Source organism: Perca fluviatilis, chromosome 24, assembly GCF_010015445.1.
Source record: "Perca fluviatilis chromosome 24, GENO_Pfluv_1.0, whole genome shotgun sequence".
Lineage (NCBI taxonomy): Eukaryota > Metazoa > Chordata > Actinopteri > Perciformes > Percidae > Perca > Perca fluviatilis.
In genome coordinates this window covers 5,907,964-5,929,975 of record NC_053135.1, presented here as the reverse complement: position 1 = coordinate 5,929,975, position 22,012 = coordinate 5,907,964, and the positions used below count along the sequence as shown (strand labels likewise).

General features: G+C 41.2%; 1 protein-coding gene across 1 annotated transcript; it reads left to right on the top strand.

Annotated features, from left to right (window-relative positions):
• Positions 1-1,823: 1,823 nt before the first annotated feature.
• On the top strand, positions 1,824-17,376 carry rnd3a (Rho family GTPase 3a). The gene is made up of 5 exons (XM_039793517.1): positions 1,824-2,111; positions 2,490-2,577; positions 12,795-12,904; positions 14,293-14,427; positions 14,678-17,376. The coding sequence occupies exons 1-5, from the start codon at positions 1,962-1,964 to the stop codon at positions 14,924-14,926; spliced, it is 732 nt and encodes a 243-aa protein (XP_039649451.1). The 5' UTR covers positions 1,824-1,961; the 3' UTR covers positions 14,927-17,376.
• The last annotated feature ends 4,636 nt before the right edge of the window (positions 17,377-22,012 follow it).

Sequence of the window (22,012 nt, the reverse complement as noted above, 5' to 3'; positions counted from 1 at the left end):
AATGATGATAATAAGGTGTGTTGCCGCGTCACTTTGGGATCAAATTTAACCCCACGTGAGTAGCAGGATCCTTGACAGGCCCTTTATTGTGCTCTGACCCAGCCAAAACGTTTTTAAAGCACATTTTGTAATGAACCTGCTACAATCAACATATTGTTTAAAGTGTAGGGAACATATTAATGATTATAAAACGAGTAGCTCAAAATAAGCAATCTGATTGGTTCATTGGTGATAAAATAACCATGTACAACGGCTATGATTCAAATTCATTTGCACAATAAGTATCACTCCGTGTCTGTGAAAAAAAACATGAGACTGAAAAACTTTGTCTTTAGTAAATGAACATGAGTAATTAAAAACTATATTCTAACTCCATTCTTAAAGTTTTATTTATGTAATGTGAATGAAACACGTGACATTTGTATCTTTTATTCATTTTTACACATCAACATAAAAATTAAGGTAAATTCACTTTCTTCCAAATTTTATGATGTTACAGTTTTTTTTCGATTGCTTAAGCACTATTTTGAAAGCAGGGACCATTTTTTCAAAACACCTCACACTATTATCACAACCACACATCCAATTAGCAGAACACCTCAACACTTGCAAAAACTATAGGCTAACTTATAAAAAACATATTTTGTTACCATATGAAACATACACATTTCATATGACTTAATTCTGTTCAGTTACACACTGCTGTTGCTATCCTAAAACACTTTTAGCAATTCTACTTCTCAGTGATTAGAGTACTGTAAATGAAGTACACAGAGAAAGTGCAAATATACAATAAGTTCACCAAACACTGCACAAGACCAATGCTGCAGACTGAGGAAAATATGTATTTCCCTCCATATACCCAAATCAGTTAGTACGTCACAACAAAACATGTCCCAGTTTTCATACAGCTACTACAGTAGTGTGCATAACACTGTTAGCTCAGCAAACAACAGACAAACATAAAATACTGTATCCGGTACAGGTTACAATTACAGAAAAGTACAAGAAAATACTAGACATTATCTCTTCGCCTAGCTGGATCTGGCCAGAGAATTTCATCACCATCACAGGCGATACATCCTCATTGGCATGACAACGTGGGAAGAAGCGTCTTGAATGTCCAATTCATCCTTGCACAGCTGCAAGTCAACCTGTTCACAGGCGTCCTCCATGGCCTGAATGAGGGCTACCTCTTCCTCTAACTCCTTCTCCTCCTCTGTGGATTCCCCCTATCACCTTCCCTCTTCTTCTGACTCCTTTCCTTTCATTTTGGTTGAAGGCAGGTGAACTTACCTGCTGCATTTTTATAGTGCTTAAACCTGAATGGTGTGTACTACAATTAAGCAATCATGTGTTTACGCACCTGATGACTGTGTTTCACAGATTGGCTCATAGTTGTGGTAATTTCACAGTCAGTGCTTTGGAATTGCAAGGAAGTGACATCATGATATACTTCTGTGTCTAATAAATACAAGTGTGTTTAATGTTTTGCAAATCAATGTGTGTATTTCTTTGCAAAAAAAGTGTGAAGCTGACATTGTGCTTATAGTGGTGCACATCTGGGCCAACGTTTTGCTCCCTGAGTGTAGGGTTTTGATAATTGTGTAATACTTTTGATTTCAGTGTGTGAGCAATCGTCAAAAACTGTAATTAATTTGTATGTATTTCATGTAAAAGTGGTGTTCAGAGAGTAGTCCAAAAGGGGGCGCCACCATGGAGGACAGGCCCCGCAGGCTGCTGTGTGGAGCGAGTCTCATCCCGACAGGAGGAGAGCCGCTGCCATTGGCTCCTGCGACGTTATAAATACAGGCAAATGGCCTTTAACGGCTCAGAACAGGCGGAGACACCGGAGGAGGCAGGCAGGCAACCTGGGAAGAGCTTCTGTCGCGTTTACATCTCGACAAATCACACACATGCACACAGGATTGGACTTTTATACTTAATTCCGAGTGAAATCAATGAAGGAGAGACGCTCGTGTCAAAAACTATCTCTGAAATCCGGCATGGATCCCAGTCAGAGTGTGAAGTGTAAGATAGTGGTGGTGGGAGACAGCCAGTGCGGGAAGACTGCCCTGCTTCACGTGTTCGCCAAGGACTGTTTCCCCGAGGTGAGACCCTGCAAAGCCCGCACACTGATTAACATGATGCCAATTAACCTGGTTTTATTAATACACGGTGATAACTAAACAGCTCGTGCTTTTATGGAGCTGGATGTGTCAGATGGGTTGGTGCTCCAATAATGTTGAAGGGCATGCATTGAGTTTTATCTATTTGATGCATGTATAGTTAGTGTGTGGTGTAGCTGTAATGCTTACAAGAAATGCAGTACAATAGGGACAACAGTGCTGTATACTAGTTGAGCATTGGCACTAGTTATTGTAAAGGTAATAATGTTGTATTACTTCTTCTGTTATAAGCCTCATTTTGGTCATTTTTCAACCAAAATGTTAAGATACAAACACTTGTTTCATTCATGTTTCCTGCAGAGCTATGTCCCCACAGTGTTTGAAAACTACACAGCCAGTTTTGAAATCGACACGCAGAGGATTGAGCTCAGTTTGTGGGACACCTCAGGTAATTATGCCTTCCATCACCTCTCTTGTGTGCTTCATGTTAATGTCTTTCGTGGCAGTGTCATTGCAAAATCATTTGTGGTGAAATGTTCGGACATGCCCAAACATGCACAAACCCCATGTGACCCCTGTGGACATGCAAAGTGCTCTCTTGCTGGTTAGAGAGATGATTAAATAGAGGTCAAATTGAACACTAACGCTGAGGTATTTCCCTAAAATGTCCAGATCATAAGATATAAAGAGACCCAGGCTTACATTTTTGAATAATGAAATGAATCTGTGACCCATTTTAATCAATAAAGCTGGGTTAATCCTTTCTCATAGTCTGGAAGCCAGGCACGTTCCCCCCCCCTCAGATTAGGAAATGGTTCACCTTTTACCTACATGGAAACGTTTAGTATAATAGTTCAGTGTTAACACAGAAATGCATCAAAGTGCTGGATTTGATTTATGAATTATTCCCAGCTGAGAAAAGCTAAAGCAGAAACCGGAAAGGAAAGATAATGATAGGCTGAACGGAGCGTATATTCATACATCTGGAGAACACACTTTGAAATTCTTCCCACTGCGGTTTTTGGGAAAGTTTTGTTGTGCAACACGTGTACTGGCTCCCCAGCTTTTATCGCTTGTTGGTTGGACTTTGTGTTCAGGGTCCAAACCAGCTGCTTTGTGTGTGTTTGTGTGTGTGTGTGTGTGTGTGTGTGTAAACAAACCCACATTCCCATCCATCAATGCCCAGCAGTGAAAAGCACAGCAGTCAGGCGTGAGTGAGGCGTATGTTGCATGTGTGTGAGCATGTGGTGTGTGTGTGTGTGTGTGTGTGTGTGTGTGTGTGAGAGAGATGGGCGGGAACAAGCCTACAGCCAGCTGTTGCGGGTCTCTGGCCTGGAATTCCTGAGCGATGTCTGAGTAACTTTGTCGAACTCTAAAGATCAGCATGAAACGAAGCAAAACTACAGAGTCAATTTACAAATGTTGATTTTGCACAAAATGTTACAGCTGAACCTCCTTTAAACAGCAAAAGCTGCACAAAGTTACATTTTTGCTGTGTGTTACACTTCAGAGTAAGTAACCCTTATTTCCAGGCTTAGTAACACTACAAGATTGCAAAACAAGGAGGTCAAATTTCAAATTCTTTCACCCCTACAGCATGTGCGTACCGTGGAAGTGGAAAGGCGAAAAAATGAAAGTCGGCTAGAGTGAGAATTTTGTTTTATTGCACTGCGTTGGCCGACTGCCTGGAGCCATTTTTCTTCTTCTCTTTGCTTCATAAAACAGCAAGGGGGGGATGCCGTTCCTATTAGATCAGTGGGTCTGAGATGGAGCCAGACCCCCCACCCCTTTCAATCCTTAACCCCACCCAGCATGCACACACACACACACACACACACACACACACACACACACACACACACACACACACACACACAGTGACTGATTGATACAGCTTTTGGCTTGACTGGTCCCTTTGTAGAGACACCCATCAGCCATAGCCAATTCAATCGATCCCTTATCTCCTGAGGTGTGCTGGGGAGGGGTGTGTGTGTGTGTGTGTGTGTGTGTGTGTGTGTGTGTGTGTGTGTGTGTGTGTGTGTGTGTGTGTGTGTGTGTGTGTGTGTGTGTGTGTGTGTGTGTGTGTGTGTGTGTGATCCCAGCATGCACTAGGACAAAGACCAGGAGGATTTATACAAGAGAGAGGTGAAGACAAACACTCTGGACTGCCAACCCCCTCCCTCACAAACACTCGCCTACACACAGTGTGGTGGTCTTTGTTCTGCAGTGATGAGTGGCCTAATGAGATGGCAGGCGTGTGAGTGTGTTTTAAAAGGGAGGGAGATGGGAGTAATTCAGGTCATTAAGGTAAATGCCTGCCAGTTGTATTGCCTTCCATTTGTCCCTCACCCTGCTTGTCTGTGCAAGCTTTGTTTCCCAGGCCTCAGGGTGGGGCCCGTCGGGGCCGAGGCGCAGCCTTTGATGCTTCGCATGTCTTTCACCAGCAGAGGAAGCGGTTTACGCTGTCTGCCTGCATGTCTAAATGAGCTGCAAAGGTGTTTGTGCAAGAAACAGGAGGACAGGAAGACAGGAAGGTAAACAGAACAACCCCTGTGGCCCAGTACCTGTGTGCCTGAGGCCTCTTCTCATTGTCCTGAGTTGAAATGAGCTAAAGTCAAACTCAAAACCTGTAAGTACATAATCTCAGGCAGGGTTGCAACTACCAACTATTTCCATTATTAAAATGTCAGAAAATAGGAGCAACAACATAAAACCTACCCATCACACTTTCCCAGCCCAAGGGTTCAACCCAAAGATATTTAATTTACAGTCATAGACAACAGAGCTGCAAATCCTCACATTTGAGAAGGCAACAACTATTTCATTCTTTTTACAATGTATTGATGCTTAAACCGGTTTGTTTGGCTGAATAGTGGGCAGCGCAACAAGCTGTAAAAATAACACTGACTAATGACTAACGCAGATATGGATATGGAGCAACATTAGCATTAATTTGGGGTCATGTTTCTGACCACTGGATAAATGTAAATCCAGTACTCACTGTCGTTTTAGCTTTGGTTTGTTGTTCACCAGCTACTGGGAAAAATATCTGTCTCTTTAGCTGCTATGTGTTCCACTATGTTCACAAGCTAGTCTCTAAGTGTGTCTGTCTGCTGTTTGGTGGGTTTATGAGAGCGTTTACTCTGGGAACAGCTGCTTGTTGCGTCTGGAAATGACGCTCCGTGAAGGGTGAGAATAAACCAAAACGGTGTTCTTTAATTTTTCAGTCAATCAACTAATCGTATTAGCGCTAATCCTAGGGTCATGGAAGATTGGTTCAATCACATTTGACACCTTTGCACTAGTGAAATATTCACAATGTACTTATGTTGCAGTGGACTGCACGAAAGAACTTAGTACTCCAGAAATCAGTGTGAGGTCGGTGTTTGTTCCAACTTTCTTAGGCACTTTCCCAAAGCTAGGACAAATAAAAGCTTCAATAAAATCTCATAAGAAAAACACAGGAACACTCAGGCATTTTCACATCAAGGACTCCCAAAGAGACCTACGTGTTAGACCCCATGGATCTCATTTGATAATATTTATCCCGAGGAACCTAAAGGGAAAGTTCTTGTTGTTTTTTGTTTAGTGCTGATTTGAACAGCTGCCAATTTTGCACATTAGAAGATGACCCACTTTGAGAAACAGGAAGAAAGTCGGATAAAGGAGTTTTTAAAGGAAGATAAATAATGATAGAGGATAGAGCAGTCCGGATTATCATTTCCTTCTGTAGCTTCTAGAGCATGTTGCATGTGCGGTTTCGCCTGTAATGCTGGACAGCTGAACTATGGGACTTTTTCATGCACTCCGTAAGCCCCTCGGCTGCTCACACACACTGTGCCCCCTCCATTCTTGTGTCGGCAGCCATTGTTGCATTGGATCACATTTCTGGGCTCAGCGAATTGGAGCCGCATGTCTGACATTCCTCAGACTAAAGGTTTCTACTTCCTCCTCTACAAAGACCCCTATTGTACCCAGCAGGCCCAGATCCTTAGCGGAGTGAAAGAGAAGTGGCGTGGTTCACTAAAGCCTTACCTCGTTTCCAAGGGGAAATTGAATCACACTGGAATTTGCCGACTGGTGAGAGAGCCTTGAGCAAACAGTGGTGATACAGTATATGAACTAAAGGACAGTGGAATCCTGGGAGAGATTAATAGGCTTCCTGTCTGCTAATGTCACGGAAGGACTTTCTGTGTGATCTTACACCTGACATTAAAATCTCTGTCCGGTCTCGACACTGAACACCTTGCACCCTTGGCCCTCTGTGTCCTTCTTTTCCTGTTTGAATGCACATGTTGAACTTCAATTGTGTGTTGTAATGTGGAGTCGTACTTGATTCACACTTTGTTAATGTGACCTCAAGTGTCATTAACACCCTCAGAGCTCATTTACGTAGATCTTTTATAGTGTTTGAGCTGCACAAATGTGGATGTTAGGAGTTTTTTGTTTGTTTGTTTTTTATGTTAGATGAGATCTGAGAGATGAATGTTTGTCTTGAAGTTACATGTTACAAAAACGACTAAATCATAAATGAAGGAGTTATGGAAAAAACAACTGTTTACACTAAGGCTAAGGCTTTTTTACATATACTTTGTTTATTGCCTGATCAATCACAACTTTGCTGATTATTTATTATAACATTGTATTGTAACATATACTGTCACTCATGACATATTTTATCATAAAATGTATCGTATGGCATCGTTGCATATCGTATTATATTGTTGCATATTGTATATTATCGTTGCATATTGTATTGTATCGTTGCATATCGTATTGCATCGTTGCATATCGTTGCATCTCTTATTGTATCGTTGCATATCGTATTGTATCGTTGCATATCGTATTGCATCGTTGCATATCGTTGCATCTCTTATTGTATCGTTGCATATCGTATTGTATCGTTGCATATCGTATTGCATCGTTGCATATCGTATTGTATCGTTGCATATCGTATTGTATCGTTGCATATCGTATTGTATCGTTGCATCTCTTATTGTATCGTTACATATCGTATTGCAGGGGTGCCCAAATTCTTCCCCTTTAAGGGCCAAAAATGAATCGGGCTGGACCGCGGTCCAAAACTAAACGTTCAAGTCGTGGGCCTTTAAATTGAAATGTTTTGCATATTTGCATATCATAAATCATAAAGTTGAACACATATTAAGGAATAACAAAATACATATTCATAAGTTATAAATAAACACTATTTATTAATACAAATAGATTTGATTATTCATTACATTCAGGGCAGAACATGCCCCTCGACATACATTACAACTGTTTATCAGTTGGAATATCAGTGGGAGACATGAAGCCTGTCTATACTTTTCAAAAGTCCCTCAATATCAGGTTCCAGCCAACTTACTGACAGAGGGAGAATGTCATGGAGGTGATCGTTTTCACACCTGTAGTTTGTGTGCTTTGGTCCGAATCAGTTGGGGATAGTAAACTCGGAGCGATTTGCCCTCGGTCGGTTTGGTTTGGTTTCACACTTGGAAAAATCCAGGCGTACCAAAATGCACCATTACAAATCAGGCAAGAAAGTCAACTCCTCTTATTGGTCGGATGTGTCTTGGGGCGGGAGCAAGAAAGTAAACAGAAAGAAGGTCCTGTGTTCTGGACTATTGCATATATCTTGCATCTCCATGATCAAACCAGCACATTTCATTTAAATTATCAGACATTGTTTCGCTACGCTACTATGTCTGCTCTGGTCACCGAGACTTGGCTCTGCTCTGCCGGCGTCTGTCTCCAACTTTACCGGCAGCTGGTTTGACCACGGAGATACGAGTGATGGACGGCAGCTTGACCGCAGTCTGTTTCTCTGATAGAAACATTGCTGCTACAGTTTGCTGCTCTGCTTCATCGCAGATTGCTAAACACACCTGACTACAGGAGACATCAGCTCAGACTGCTGAACACACCTGACTACAGGAGACATCAGCTCAGACTTGCGGGGTATGTATAGTGGTGCGGTTCGAGTACGGATCACGTTCTCACCACAAACCCCACAAAGATAGGCCTGCGGGCCCCAAATTGGGCAGCCCTGTCGTATTGTATCGTAACATATCATATTGTATCGTTGCATCTCGTATTGTATCGTTGCATATCGTTACGTATCGTTACGTATCGTTACATATCGTATTGTATCGTTACATATCGTATTGTATCGTTACATATCGTATTGTATCGTTACATATCGTAATGTATCGTTACATATCGTATTGTATTGTATCGTTGCATATCGTATTGTATCGTTGCATAACATATTGCATCGTTACATATTATGGTATCGTACATACCGTATTACATTGTTACATATCGTATTGTATCGGTACATATTGTAATGAATATCTTATCTTACAGTAACATCGTAAAGTAACATATAACATATTTTATGGTAACGTATCACATCGTAACATATTGTAGCGTAATGTTTCTCATCATAGTAATTCATTGTGTTGTAATGTAACACATCATATCTTACTGTATTCATATCATATTAGCTGTTCGATACCTTTTCACATTTGACACAGCAGTGATTGCAGCAGCAATTATCTTGGTAACCACAGCAACAACAGCTGATCTATGTTCAGGTTACTTCAGTTTAAATTAAAACTTCTCCTCTGTTTGTGTTAAATGTGTCTGGCTGGCGAGAGGTTACATATTTAGGCTCAGTGATGTGGGATGGCTGGACGTGCCTGTCGCTGTTTGTTGTTTCCACAGGTGTCCCTGAAGGCTTAACGCCTCCACACACACACACACACACTCTCACCGCCCCTCTGCTCACTTCTGCTCAGCTATGTTAGCTATGCAGTAAACCAGCAGACCTGTTGCCATACCTCCAGACTGTCAGTCGCAGCTGGCTTACCTCAGGACTGTATGCGTTTGTACATTTCCATGTCTGTAAGCCATTTGTGAGAAGGCTTCCCACAGAGTGGGATGTCTTCAACATCGTGGATTATTTTAGAACCGTATTCCATGGCTGCCCCCTTGTTTTGATCTTAGTCGTATATGATTTCTTTAGTCAATTAGTCATTTTTCACGCTGAATGACTTAGTTTCAAGAACTTAAGAGCACATCTTTAGCAAACACGAGATTTAAAATGGTGCTTTTGCATGTTCTTTGTGGAAAAACTTATCAATTAGTCGACAAAATCGTATCAATGTTAGTCCACTAAGAATTTCTGTAATTGAAGACAGCCCTAGTTTTCCAGACATCAGGAAATATCAGATTCTTTTTTTTTTTTTTTGTTGGTGGAAGTCAGGAAACATCTGGGACTCTGAATTCTGAGTCACATTACATGAATAGAGTAGAATGTACTTTCCAATTTGTTTCATGTGCATTTACTGCATTAAGTGGGGCTTTTCATCCCAGCTGCTGTGGAAACCAGCCGGGAAAAGCACATTAACAAACCAGAAAGGAAGAACATTTTTACATTAGGGAAGAGTTTCCGCTTTTGTTATGGAAAGTCCTTTATGTTTTCATCAGGACCACATTGGAAGTTTGGCATTGTCTCACAGTATACTGTATCGTCTCATGTCATTGCGCTATCATTTGCTGTGTGCAAGACACAAAGGAGTTGTTTAAGAGAAGGCGAGTGGAGAGTGTGTGTGTGTCGATGTGTGTTTAGAGGGCGGACAGGGAGGACAGGGTGTGTGTCTTCCTTCCAGATTTAGAGATCCTGTGGGAGAACAATGACAGGAGCTAATTAGATGACGGTCACCAGGTCTTGTGTGTGTGTGTGTGTGTGTGTGTGTGTGTGTGTGTGTGTGTGTGTGTGTGTGTGTGTGTGTGTGTGTGTGCTAGCTCTGGGCTTTCCTCTTATCTTTCTGGTTGGCATGAAGATGACCTTGAAGTGGAGTTTTAGTCTCAGAGCAGGCCCAATTCAGTTATGACTCCGCTATAAACAGCAGACAAGAAACAAAATTTCTCAGATTAAAAGTCTCCTGAAAACCATAACAGACCTCTTCAACAAGCCACATGCAAATTTTGATCCTCTGTGAAAAGTTTCCATTTTGTGTTGTGCAGGGTGAACTCCGAGGAGTTGCAGCTATAAATACTTTAATCTCCAGGTAAAACAGGAATATGTGCAGAGACACATTGAAACCAAGACCACACACACTGCAGCCAGCAAATAAGATAAGTGTGTTTTCCCCTTATTGGGTTGGTAAAAACAATCAATTTATTGTTAAATGTCAACCGACTCTACAGCTTACCCTTTCGGTCGCAGTCTTATTTTTCCAGTGATTGGTTCCAGGCAGAAAAAAAAGAAAAACCTTCAGACAATGCAATGCGGTCATGATTGATTGTGAGACAGCCATGAAAAATGGGAAATAAATTCTTGTGGTGGGGTTCCCAAATTCCTCCTCGCTTTGTACTTCCTTTGCCATGTTTGATTGCAGCCCAGAGTCGGGTCTTTTTGTTTAGGTGGTGTCACCTATCATAAGGCTTTCCGAAAGATCCTCAGGGATTGAGTGGAAAAGCACAGAGTCGTTGGGAAATAACAAGCCTGTTCCCATCTTTAACACATTATGTTTAGATCAAGACCTCAAAATAATTTATTCTGTGTAGTTCCTGGCATCCATACTTTGATGCATAGTTTTTGAAATGGTAAAAGGCATTAAGAAACAGATCAACATTTGGGAATGTAACACTGAATTCATGGTTTGAGCCAATTGAGACAATGACCTCCTTAAAACATAAAATGTCCCCAAACTTCCCTGCACCCAATTGCCCCCCATAAAATTAAATGCAGGCTCAATGCTGTAAGAAGGCTTCTTATTTTTAACATTTTATGTTGCGTGAGATGGCCAAACTACAAAATGTAACTGTTAGACTGTTATATTGCAAAGCGGTTTGCTAGAAAAAAAAACGCCACTCTGTACTGTTTTGATATTTAAAAAGTTCGGAAGGATTGTATCTTTTTACTGTCTGAAAAGAGTGATCGTTCTTTCCATTTGTGATCCGGTCATTTTCCAGCTCTTTGCGCTGTAGCTAGATAGCAGTTGAGTACTGACCAACAACTAATGCTAGCAGATAGTAGTATAGTGCCTTGTATGTGTGTGTGTGTGTGTGTGTGTGTGTGTGTGTGTGTGTGTATATATATATATATATATATATATATATATATATATATATATATATATATATATATATATATATATTTTTTTTATTTATTTATTTTTTTTTTTTTTTTGGGGGCATTTCTGCCTTTATTAGATAGAAAAGCAGGGATATGAAAGGGGGGAAGACATGCAGGAAAACCATCACAGGTTGGACTTGAACCCTGGACCTCCTGCATCGAGGAATAAACCTCTGCATACATGCACCCGCTCTACCAACTGAGCCAACCAGCCACACTGTCTTGTATACTTTAAAGCACGTCACATCAGTCTCTTAATTTCCTAAATTGAGAGCTGAGCAATCTGTCAATCTGTGAAAAAAAAAAATACATTTTGCTATTTATAACTAAAGTGTATGGTGTGGTAGTCTACTTTCAGATTAATTGTCAAGTTCTTTGCAGTTGACCTTTGGCAAAATATTGATTGTTAGATGCACAACCCTGGCCAAACTGAGAAGTTATGTCTAATATTAATTCTTATAACATTTAAGTAATGTTACGCTCAATGGGTATACATTTTTCACAGTATTGTTTATTGTCCCTGTTGGATGGAGCAGTAACCTAACCGGCCCATTTGACCCCCTCCCAGACAACTCTGGCTCAAATACTGGGAATGTGTGGACATAGATATGGTTCAGATTTCTGTATGCAGCAGCGGTACATTTATTGTCCACACATCAGCTATCGTCATGCTTTGTTGTGCGAGGCCCAGGCCTGGAAGGAAGCACAGATTGTATAAACGGTGTCGTCTCCCATCCAGACTGTTTAGATTAGGAATACTAGATTGTGTGTGTGTGTGTGTGTCTGTGTCACATTCCTGGTTTTTCTCCACAGCAGTGTTTAGAAAAGACCTCCCAGGGGAACCTTCAGTTACCAAAAACTAAATTCTCCAGATTCTTGGCAGCTGTTTGTGTGTGGTCAGCTCTTGCTTGTCATGTGATCTAGACTCACCTTGACATGACGCCACCCTTCCCCCACCCCCTTCCTCTCTGGAGACCCTTCAGTCTGCCGGAGAGTTGGGCGTCTCCCTCACATATGGTATCAATTTTGAGTATGGGAGTCATTTCCTCGCTCTGAAGTTCTCCATTTCTCGGGAGAGGATTTCTTCAACAAGTCATCCCGTCGTAGTCAGCACATTCTTTCAACTGATGCGGCATTATTTGTTTTTCTCGAATGGTTGCTATGGATGGCTGAGCTGCAATCATGCCATATGAGAATAACTGTCAGAAATGCTTTAGAGTTAAAAGTGGTGATTTGGTTGCGTTCATGCATTCAAGAGAATGTTTGTGGTTCTCTGTACATTTTTAGTTGCTGCCCCTCACTTTAATGCGGTGAAGACTTTTAGGCCTCCCAGGAAAAAAGTTTCTTCCACAATCACAGTCTTGAATTGGGAAACGTGCTAATCCATCCTTGTGACAAAAGTTGTCCAATTTTCTGGTGCATGTACCTGTGTGTCCAAGTCCTTGCCCAAAAACCAAACCAGTTGATTTGCAGTGTGTGTGAATACTGTTTGAGCTTCTTGTCTTCCTCTGTTTCAGGATCTCCGTACTACGACAATGTGAGGCCTCTCTCCTATCCCGACTCTGACGCCGTCCTCATCTGTTTCGACATCAGCCGCCCTGAAACACTCGACAGTGTACTGAAAAAGGTTTGTTCCTCTTTACTGACACATTCATTCATGAAGCAGTGATCGAGCCTTTGATAAGCTCAATAGAATTCTTTTAGCCCTTAAACTCTAAACATTCCACCACTGTAAAGTCTTTGATTTGGTTTGATCCGCTGACAAAGGCCGCGTCTACAGTCAAGAGATTAGCCTCAGTCACGTCAGATCTTGTGATGTGAGGATGTAAAGCCGTAGTGTGACTGGAGGGTCGCTGGGTTGAATCCCTGGAGCGGGGAATAGTAGAAGTAACACTCTCACACACTGACTGACTTTTAAACTGAGGTGTAGCCGCCAGTTACTCACATGGAGCTGACGTCTGATGACTGTGGTCACACTGGCTGACTCCCACATGTGTGTACTGAACATAAAGCATGACATGCAGCATCAGACAGTCATCTGACTGGTAGAAGGCTTTGATTGTACTCAGAGGTGTATAGTCCAGGTGCCAGAAAGTAAAAATCCTGCCATGTTTTTGGATCTGCCTCTACATCTAGAACAGGTGTTTTCACTAACGAGCTCATCTACCTGGTAGAGGAGCTGGTTTAGTGATGGTTGGGACAGCTGCTGGACAGGATTTCTACTTTCTGGCACCTGGACTATACACCTCTGATTGTACTCAGAAAAAAAGGTTGCTAAAAATGTAAAATCATTGTTTTTTTGACAGTGAAACTCACCTGGTAGTGCTCTTCTTTTGTAAGGAACTTCCTGTCGTCATGGCGTGTTTTTGTAGCTGTCCATAAAAGTTACAATATGAGCAAGTTCACTGTGTTTACCGCAAGTTGTGTTAGTCACAGGTCCTGTTTCAGACAATGAGGGTCTAGATTAGAATTAGCATTGGTCTCATAGTGGTGTTTGTGCAGACAGAAAATGACAGACACATTGCACAAAGAAACTTCCTCTTTGAATGTTGATGAACTTGATCCCCTGACCAGCCAGCCAGCCAGCCAGCCAGCCCTGAGGCACATGAGCCTCAGATTAAAGCCCCTGGAGAAATACCATCGATCACAGAGCATTTATTGTTGTCAGGGAGGAAACCTGGGGATTATTTGTAGTTCCTTTCCAGGAAGTGGCAGCTTTAACCTTTGTACTTAAAGGACGGGTGACGGGGGTGGGGGGGGGACTCATGGGATGTTGTGTCAGGTCATTCTGGCCAACATGCATATTTTAACACTTAATTGCAGTTAAATAATACTTTTCAAACATTTCAAACATTTTACTTGTTTTTTTTCTTCATATGTGGTCTATCGAGAAAATGGGAGCTACATTTTGAACAGCAGTGCTAGATAATTTACCATTTTGCTTTCTCCTGTTGAATCAATTAAGAGTTTTCTCTCTGAGTGTTGCATGATACAAGCTTTTGTCTTTCTCCACAGTGGAAAGGGGAGATCCAGGAGTTTTGTCCCAACACTAAGATGTTGTTGGTTGGTTGCAAGTCAGACCTGCGCACCGACCTGAGCACACTGGTGGAGCTTTCCAACCACAGACAGACACCAGTCTCTTATGACCAGGTATGCAGATCAAAAGTGTTGTAGATGACCGATTTTTAACGGCAGATTTGAATGTAACATGCGATTAGCAAAGCAGTTTTGTGACTGGAATCATTCATGAATAATCGCTCATTGTTATTTAAGCCATAACTGATCCCTGAGAGAGAAAATCTTGTCGTCATTGTTGACGCAAGTAATTTAAAAAATGCGTCAACCTGACCCACAAGCCTTTTATTCCCCTGGTGACCATATTTGACCTCTTCCTCCCCAGGGTTCCAACATGGCCAAGCAGATCTCGGCGCCCTACATTGAGTGTTCGGCTCAGCAGTCTGAGAACAGCGTCAGAGACATTTTCCACGTGGCCACGCTGGCTTGCATCAACAAAAACAGCAAAAATGTCAAGCGCAGTAAGGCCACCCGCGGCAACAAGAGGATCTCGCACATGCCAAGTAGGCCCGACCTGGCGGCCGTGGCCTCGGACCTCCGGAAGGACAAAGCCAAAAGTTGCTCAGTGATGTGACTGATCAGACTGAGGGGGATTAGACTGAGAATGAAGACAGCGCAAAGTGCAAGCAGGAAGCTATGGGGCAACGCTCTTTCCTGCATGCTAAAGACCCCTTATTTGTCTGGAAAGGGGTTTTATAAGCTTCAATTCATGTACACGTTACTGGAATACTCTGCACCAGTGAAAACTCAATGCGTAGTAGCGTCCCAATCCATGTGGCCCCCCCCTGCCCCACCGGACGAGGAAGCTATCTGTCAGCGAGCTACCTGCTTGGGGAAGTGACCTGCTTCCTCTGGGAGGACAGAGCGGTCGAGGCTTTCCACACCAGCAGGAAATGAGTAGGAGGAGTGATGTCATTTAGGAGACGCTCATTTGTAAAGGAAGGGTTTAAGAACATGTGATCTTTTGAATGAGAGCCAAAGTTGGTGATGGGGGTGGGGGGTGGGGGGTTGCTGCCTGGGAGAAAAAAAAACGAGGAGCTGCTGTTTGTGCTGGATCAGAGACTTTTTGCTCAGAGGGCTTGTACACCAACTCCTCACTGTAGTTTGGAACTGATTCACTCCTCTCCTCCCCCCCCCCACCTGCTCCTGTAACTGTATAGTCTGTGTGCAGAGGACATTAGAAAAGCAATTTCTCAGTCCTGCACAAAGGAAACCTGATGCTGTTTGTCCCCTGTCTCTGATATCTCGTCGGTATAATGTGAAGTCATTGCTGTGTTACTGCATCATTGTTAAATTTTAGCTTCATCCTGATGAGTTTAATTCATTGAACAGCTAATCCTAGGAGTGGTTCTTTGAGTTTATAACAGCTTGTTTGTAGCAGTCAGACAGCCATTCTGTGCCAGTTTATTTCACCTCAACAGCTATAGATAAAAAGACTGAAGATAGATTATCCAAACTGTTCTCCACAATGCCACGTTTGTGGACTCTTCTGTATCACTGTGGAGCTGTAAGCAAAATGACTCAAAGCTTAAGTCAGACTCCAGGATATGGCCAACAATTCCTCAAGTCCTTGTGATGAATGAATGCAGTTTGGCCCTTTTTAATTAGTGACACTGTTTTGAAATAAATTAAAAAAAACTTGCATAACAAGTTTTAAAACCCTTAATGGACCCTTAATGGGTCGTAAAGCTTTAGTTGACCAACACACATGGACTAATTGTGTAAAATGTGAATATCCTAACAGGCTGACAGCCAGTTTGAGCTATGAGTCATTTTCCCACTGCACTTTAGGGAGGGAGTGTAAATGTAAGCAACAACTAAAGCTTGTTTATTAGGCTGTGAAAACATCAGAGCTCTTTGCTTTGCGTTTCCATGAAGTGTTCAGACTCTGCTGTTTGGTAAAATCCTCACACAGGCCCGGGCACACCAGCAACTATTTGGATAATCAAATAATTGTCATTTAACACTACTTTTTAACAGTTTATAGTCTACATGACTACTCGAGAAAATAATCGGCAGATTAATCGTTACTGAAAATAATCGTTAGCACTTCTTCATTGAATAACATGGTGTACAATACTGAGCGGAGGGGGAGTAAACGACACAGACAAAAATTAAAAGAAGCTCATGGAGCTAATGTGTCTGATTGGCGTTAGCTGTCTGGCTAGTTTGTTAGTGGTTTAGAGCTACAAAGATTAATCGATTAGTTGTCAACTATTCAATTAATCACCAACCATTTTGATGATCGATTAATCGGTTTAAGTCAACTGTAACTATTCTCTGATTCAGTTTTTTTAAATGTGAATATTTTCTAGTTTCAGTATCTTTGAGTTGGGGACAAAACAAGACATTTGAGGACGTCATCTTGGGCTTTGAAAAACCACTGATCTACATTTTTCACCATTTTCTGACATTTTATAGACTAAACTAATTAGATTAGATTAATTGTGAAAAAAATCGTTGGTTGCTGCCCTATTGAGAGGTTACATATTTTGCGAAGACAAGGAAAATAATTTTGCCGTTTCACTTTCTGGTGTGACCGGGCCTTCGCTTAAATTGTAGTTTAGTTTTATTTTCCTTTCATGGTTCAAAATTAGGTCGTTTCAGTGTATGGGTTCCATTAACCTTCATTTGAAATACGTCATCATGTAAACAACAAATGGGTGTTAATTGGAAAATGAGACTTTTTCTAAAGTCTTGACAAACAGTGTTGTTTACAGTGTAAATTAGTGTGTTTTTTTTCCTCTTAACAGTGCAATTAAGGAGCTGTTTAAATATCAAAGGCATTGATGCACTTTTAATGTAACTTCCCATAATCTTGTTGCAAATGCCGGTGCTGTCACATTTGGCAGCTCAGTGGCCCAACTCTTATCTTGATTTTCTGACCTGTTGTCTCCTCCCCGTGTACAGTATCATGTTTTCTTGAATGTTGATGTCCCCTTCAAATGTCTTTGCCAATGTTGTTGCCGCAATATTTATTGAATTATATATTTTCCCTTTAGAATAAATGCAAATGGAATTGAAGAGAAGTGTGTTTTCTGTTCATTGAGAGAAAACGTGTACCTTGCACAGCAGCTGGATTCTCGCGAGATCACATACACACGAAAATCCCTCTAGTCAGACTTCAAGTGAAAGATCTTGTGTCTGAACAGCAGAGGACCGGACCAATCAGCGTCCAGTGAGGAGCTACTGGCAGCTCTGAGCGAGGTTACGTGTGTATGACTGCCGCGACCGTTCAAACAACAATGGCGGACGTGATAGACTGTTGGTCCATCCAATCACCTGCCAGGTGTTTTTTTGAAAGTGCCAAAAGTCCAAACAGTTTCCAATAACGGCTTCTCAGATGGTTCTGTGTAGGGCTGCACGACATGAGGAAAATATGGGATATGCGATATCGTTGAATATCGCGATAACGATACGATACTTGGGATAAATAAACGGATATTAAAGTGTACTCAGTTCTGCCTTTCTGCTGCTTCCAGTATTCTGCTAAAATACAACACATTGCTTGTTGAATTTAAAACAAATGAAAGGAAATCATTTACAACATTCTTTTATTGAACACTGAACCTCTAAAAAAAAAAAGAGACACATTATGAAGTGCAACCTTCTACTGAAGCAAAAAATCTTGGAGTGTCTTTCGCAATATGTCGCAGCCTGTGTGTATTGCGCCAGTTGATATTGCGATGACGATTAAAAAAAAAAAATGCAGCCCTAGTTCTGTGTACCAAACCATCTGGAGCATCTGGAGGTTAAGAAAACATGACGTCAAGTAGTAAACTGAAGCCATAGTAGTGCGACCTTTCAGTCCACACGTTATGACTTTACCAGAGAGCACCTAATTCACTTATAGGAAGCGCACCTGTCTTCCATTTAAAGCAAATTGGTTGTGTTGATGTTGGCACGGATCATATTTTTCTGAACATTGCGTCATTGGGTTCTCACAAGATGTCACACTTTCCTCTGAGCTGAGGTAATGGCAATCATTTCTGCACAAGCTTAGGCTGCTGTCAAGGATACCTTTTCTTATCTCAACGTTAAATTCATATAGAAAGAAACAGCTTGAATCAACATTCCCATAAATTAGTGTATGCATACAGGTTGTTTCAATTGTAAACGATAGGGATCTTGTGCAAACACAGGAATCAAAAATATGGGTCAAAGCAGGTAAAAAAATACTCTCAACAAAAAAATCACACACACCTGTGGTGTAAACAACTTAATTCCAGGCACATACTGTATGTGCGTTTATGTAAAGACCTTTGCAATCGTAGAAATACTACACAGGTTTTTCTGAGAGTAAAATTGGGCATACAACTCCTCATGAAGGAATGCAAAATATTTTCCATAAGGCCACTGCACCGGCTCAGGATATAAAAAATTGCTATACAGCAGTTAAGGAGAAGAAGGGACAAAAATCAACTTCCTTATTTAAAACAGGAAATGTTTTGCAAAAATACTCTTGCTTTAGAAGAAGAATTTCATCATCAGTTGTCTTCACATTAAATGCACAAAAAGAGGCTTTGGTATTATTTACTTATTCCGAATTTGAAGTTATACACCTAATGGAGACACCTAAACTTAGATAAGGTACATATTGGCTGAGTAATATTTAGTTTTCCTTCATTCTTTAATTTGACTCATGAGGACAAAGGACACACCTGTGATGTATGTCATGATTGCACAGGTGCAGCCTATGTAAGGCCTGTTGGTCTGTAGCACTCAGACAAAGCCGTGCAGCTGAAATGTGGTGGTGGTTTTTAGCCTTTGTTTGCTGTCTCTGACAACCGCTTTTTACATGTGCATTACACAAACATGCCTGGAGTCAATTATATTGGAAACCAGAAATATAGTTAATTTTCCAAGTTCACTTGTTTCCAGAATGTTTAGGGTGTTTTTTTTAAATGTTTAATGATCCAGTTTAATAGAGATGAGATTTGAGCTTGTGACAGAAAAGTTTGTTGATGCCTGGGCGTGGAAAAATTAGGTGGAGAATGAGCATTAGTCATGTTAATAATTCTGTAAATCCTCTGCTATGTCCTTTTCTTTGTACATGGATCACTGCATTAGCTTGATTTATTGTTGATGGGACAAAAGCCTGTTTTCTTTCAATTATTCAAGACTAGATTAAAGTTTAGATGGCGCTGTTGTCGGAGCAAAAGTGCAGTTTATTCACAATTACCTGGATCGAGACTTTTCAGCTTAAACCCCCGGCCATTAAGTTATTTTATGAGCAAAAGAAACATGGCTTATTCAACCCAAAGTTTGAATGTTATCATACTGGGGATTTTGACAATTTAAATTTAAATTAAAGGTGCAGTAGGTAAGACTTGAATCTCATTTCTCTGTCTTACCCCTTCCCCTACCCCTTTGTCTTACCCCTAGCCCTTGTCCCTCGAAACCGAGTGGTAAGGGGTAGGGGTGAAAACATACCCCTATGAAACGAGACACCACTTGGTTGCGTCATCATACATACTTTGGTCTGTTTGCAAAAAATATTTTTATACACACTGCATGGTGTGTTGTATATCTGTTTCAGTTATCACTGTCTTGAATGTCATTGATGTTCAGAAACACTTTCTTTGTTAACGAAAAGCTGTCTTTATTGCCCAATAAAGTAAACATAACATTATTACAACTATTACAACTATTAGAATCATAACTTACATGTCACACACATAAAAAAGGCACTCAAATGTATAAAACTAAAAATAGGCACACAAGACCACAAACAAACAAAAAAACTACAGCTATTCTGAAATTCCAGACCACAGTCTGATGCCTGTTGGCCAGTAACCTTTCCCTCCAACCCCATTTCTTTCATTAGTGTCCTGTATCATAACCAACAACAATGTACAGGTGCGTGAACAGGAATGAATTACACATGATTACAATAATACAGTACCAATACAATAATGAATGTCTACAACATGAACGCAGCAACTTCTGCTCGTTTTCAGCCCGAAAGTGGATCAGCTGCCGGGTCTCCTCATGCGTCCCTGTGTGATACAGGACGGTAAATGTAAAGCATGTATCGATGTCTCCAAAGCAAGTTGCTGCTAATGGAGTTTAGTTAAAACTGTAGACATGCATGGAGTCCATTCAAGGCAGAGAAATGCGGGACTGTTGTGCAAATCAGCAATGTAACGTTAGCGTTCGCGTTAATGTAGCAAACGTTTTTAAAAACGTTTCAATTAAGAACATGGTTGCAAATATATATGTACAGGACTGTGTAGAGCACAAAACAAGACGATCGTAATTTTTTAAATAAATTCTTTAAGCCGAAAATACTTACATTTATGGGTCTCTCTGGTTGATCTGGTCGCCATTGTTGCCGGCTGCGCAGTGTATTCTGGGTACCCCTTGCTTTCAAGTAAGCTCGCAACTTTGCTTAAAACTAAGGGGTATCTACCACTTCCCCTTAGCCCTACCCCTCGATCAAAACGAGAATTGGGATATCCCTTACTCTCACGTGAATGCGCAAAACTAAGGGGAAGGGTTAAGTGGAAGGGGTAAGACAGAGAAATGAGACGCAGCCATTATAAAACTAACTTTCTGTCATATTTGCTGAAACTGACCCTATGTTCCAGTAGAACTACATGAAGCAGGTAATTTAAAAACAAAATCTGGCTCCTCTGGCACCACCTACAGCCTGTAGTGCGATTTGCAAAAATCCACAGCTCCCTGTTCAGATGCACCAATCAGGGCTAGGGGGGGTGTCTAACTGCATGTCAATCACTGCTCTTGTACACGCACACACCTTGTGGGGGGAGGGGCTTAGGAGACCGTTTTGGGCTTTAGCAGAAAGAGGGGAGGGACTGAGAAGTTGTTGATGTTAATATTTTTGGGCTAAGTCCTGGATCTTCGCAATCCTACCTACCTCTACAGCACCTTTAAGTTTAATCAGCTTTCGGCATTTTCATTTCATAGTAAAATGTGTTTAAGATGCCTTCTCAGCTTTAAATTAACTACTGTAAAGTGTGCTAAACACATGAGTGCTGATTGTGGTTCTACTCATGTTGCCTTTATTTAGAAAAAAAAGAGTGCATTGGTATTCAAGATTACTTAATCCAAGATTAACAAATCAAATATGTAGCTGAGTTCAAAGAACCAAATGAGGTGGATAAGAGTGAACAAGATCATTTCAGCTTGCTAATGTAACATTGGCTGAAAGAGTGGGGCCCAGCTTATGTACACACCAGGAAAGAACTGTAGATGCATTACTAAATGGGTTAAAATAGTTTAGTTTTTACACAGCACAGTTAACATATCACATCTTCAGCTCTACAGTATGGCAACAGTCATTCCTTTTGGAAAAACAAGTTAGACTTGACTCCTTGACAGTCTTGACATGTCAGTGAAAAGCTGGTTTTGTAGCAACGGAACAAAAAGCTCATTGTCAGCCTACATCGTTCCATCGGCTTGAAAAGCTACAGTATCACTGGAAGCAGACAATGTCGTACAGGCCGTGGTAAATTCCCCGGGGCTGCCTAGCATGCAAACTGCTTTTCCTCACACAGCAAGCCTATATATCATGCAATGACTTCATCACATATATACGGTCTAAGATGTATGAGGTTGTCAGGGGCAGGAAAACAGGGCTGTCAGGTGAAAAATAAATGTCAGAGATGAAAGACTCTGCATGGAGGAAACCTTTTTT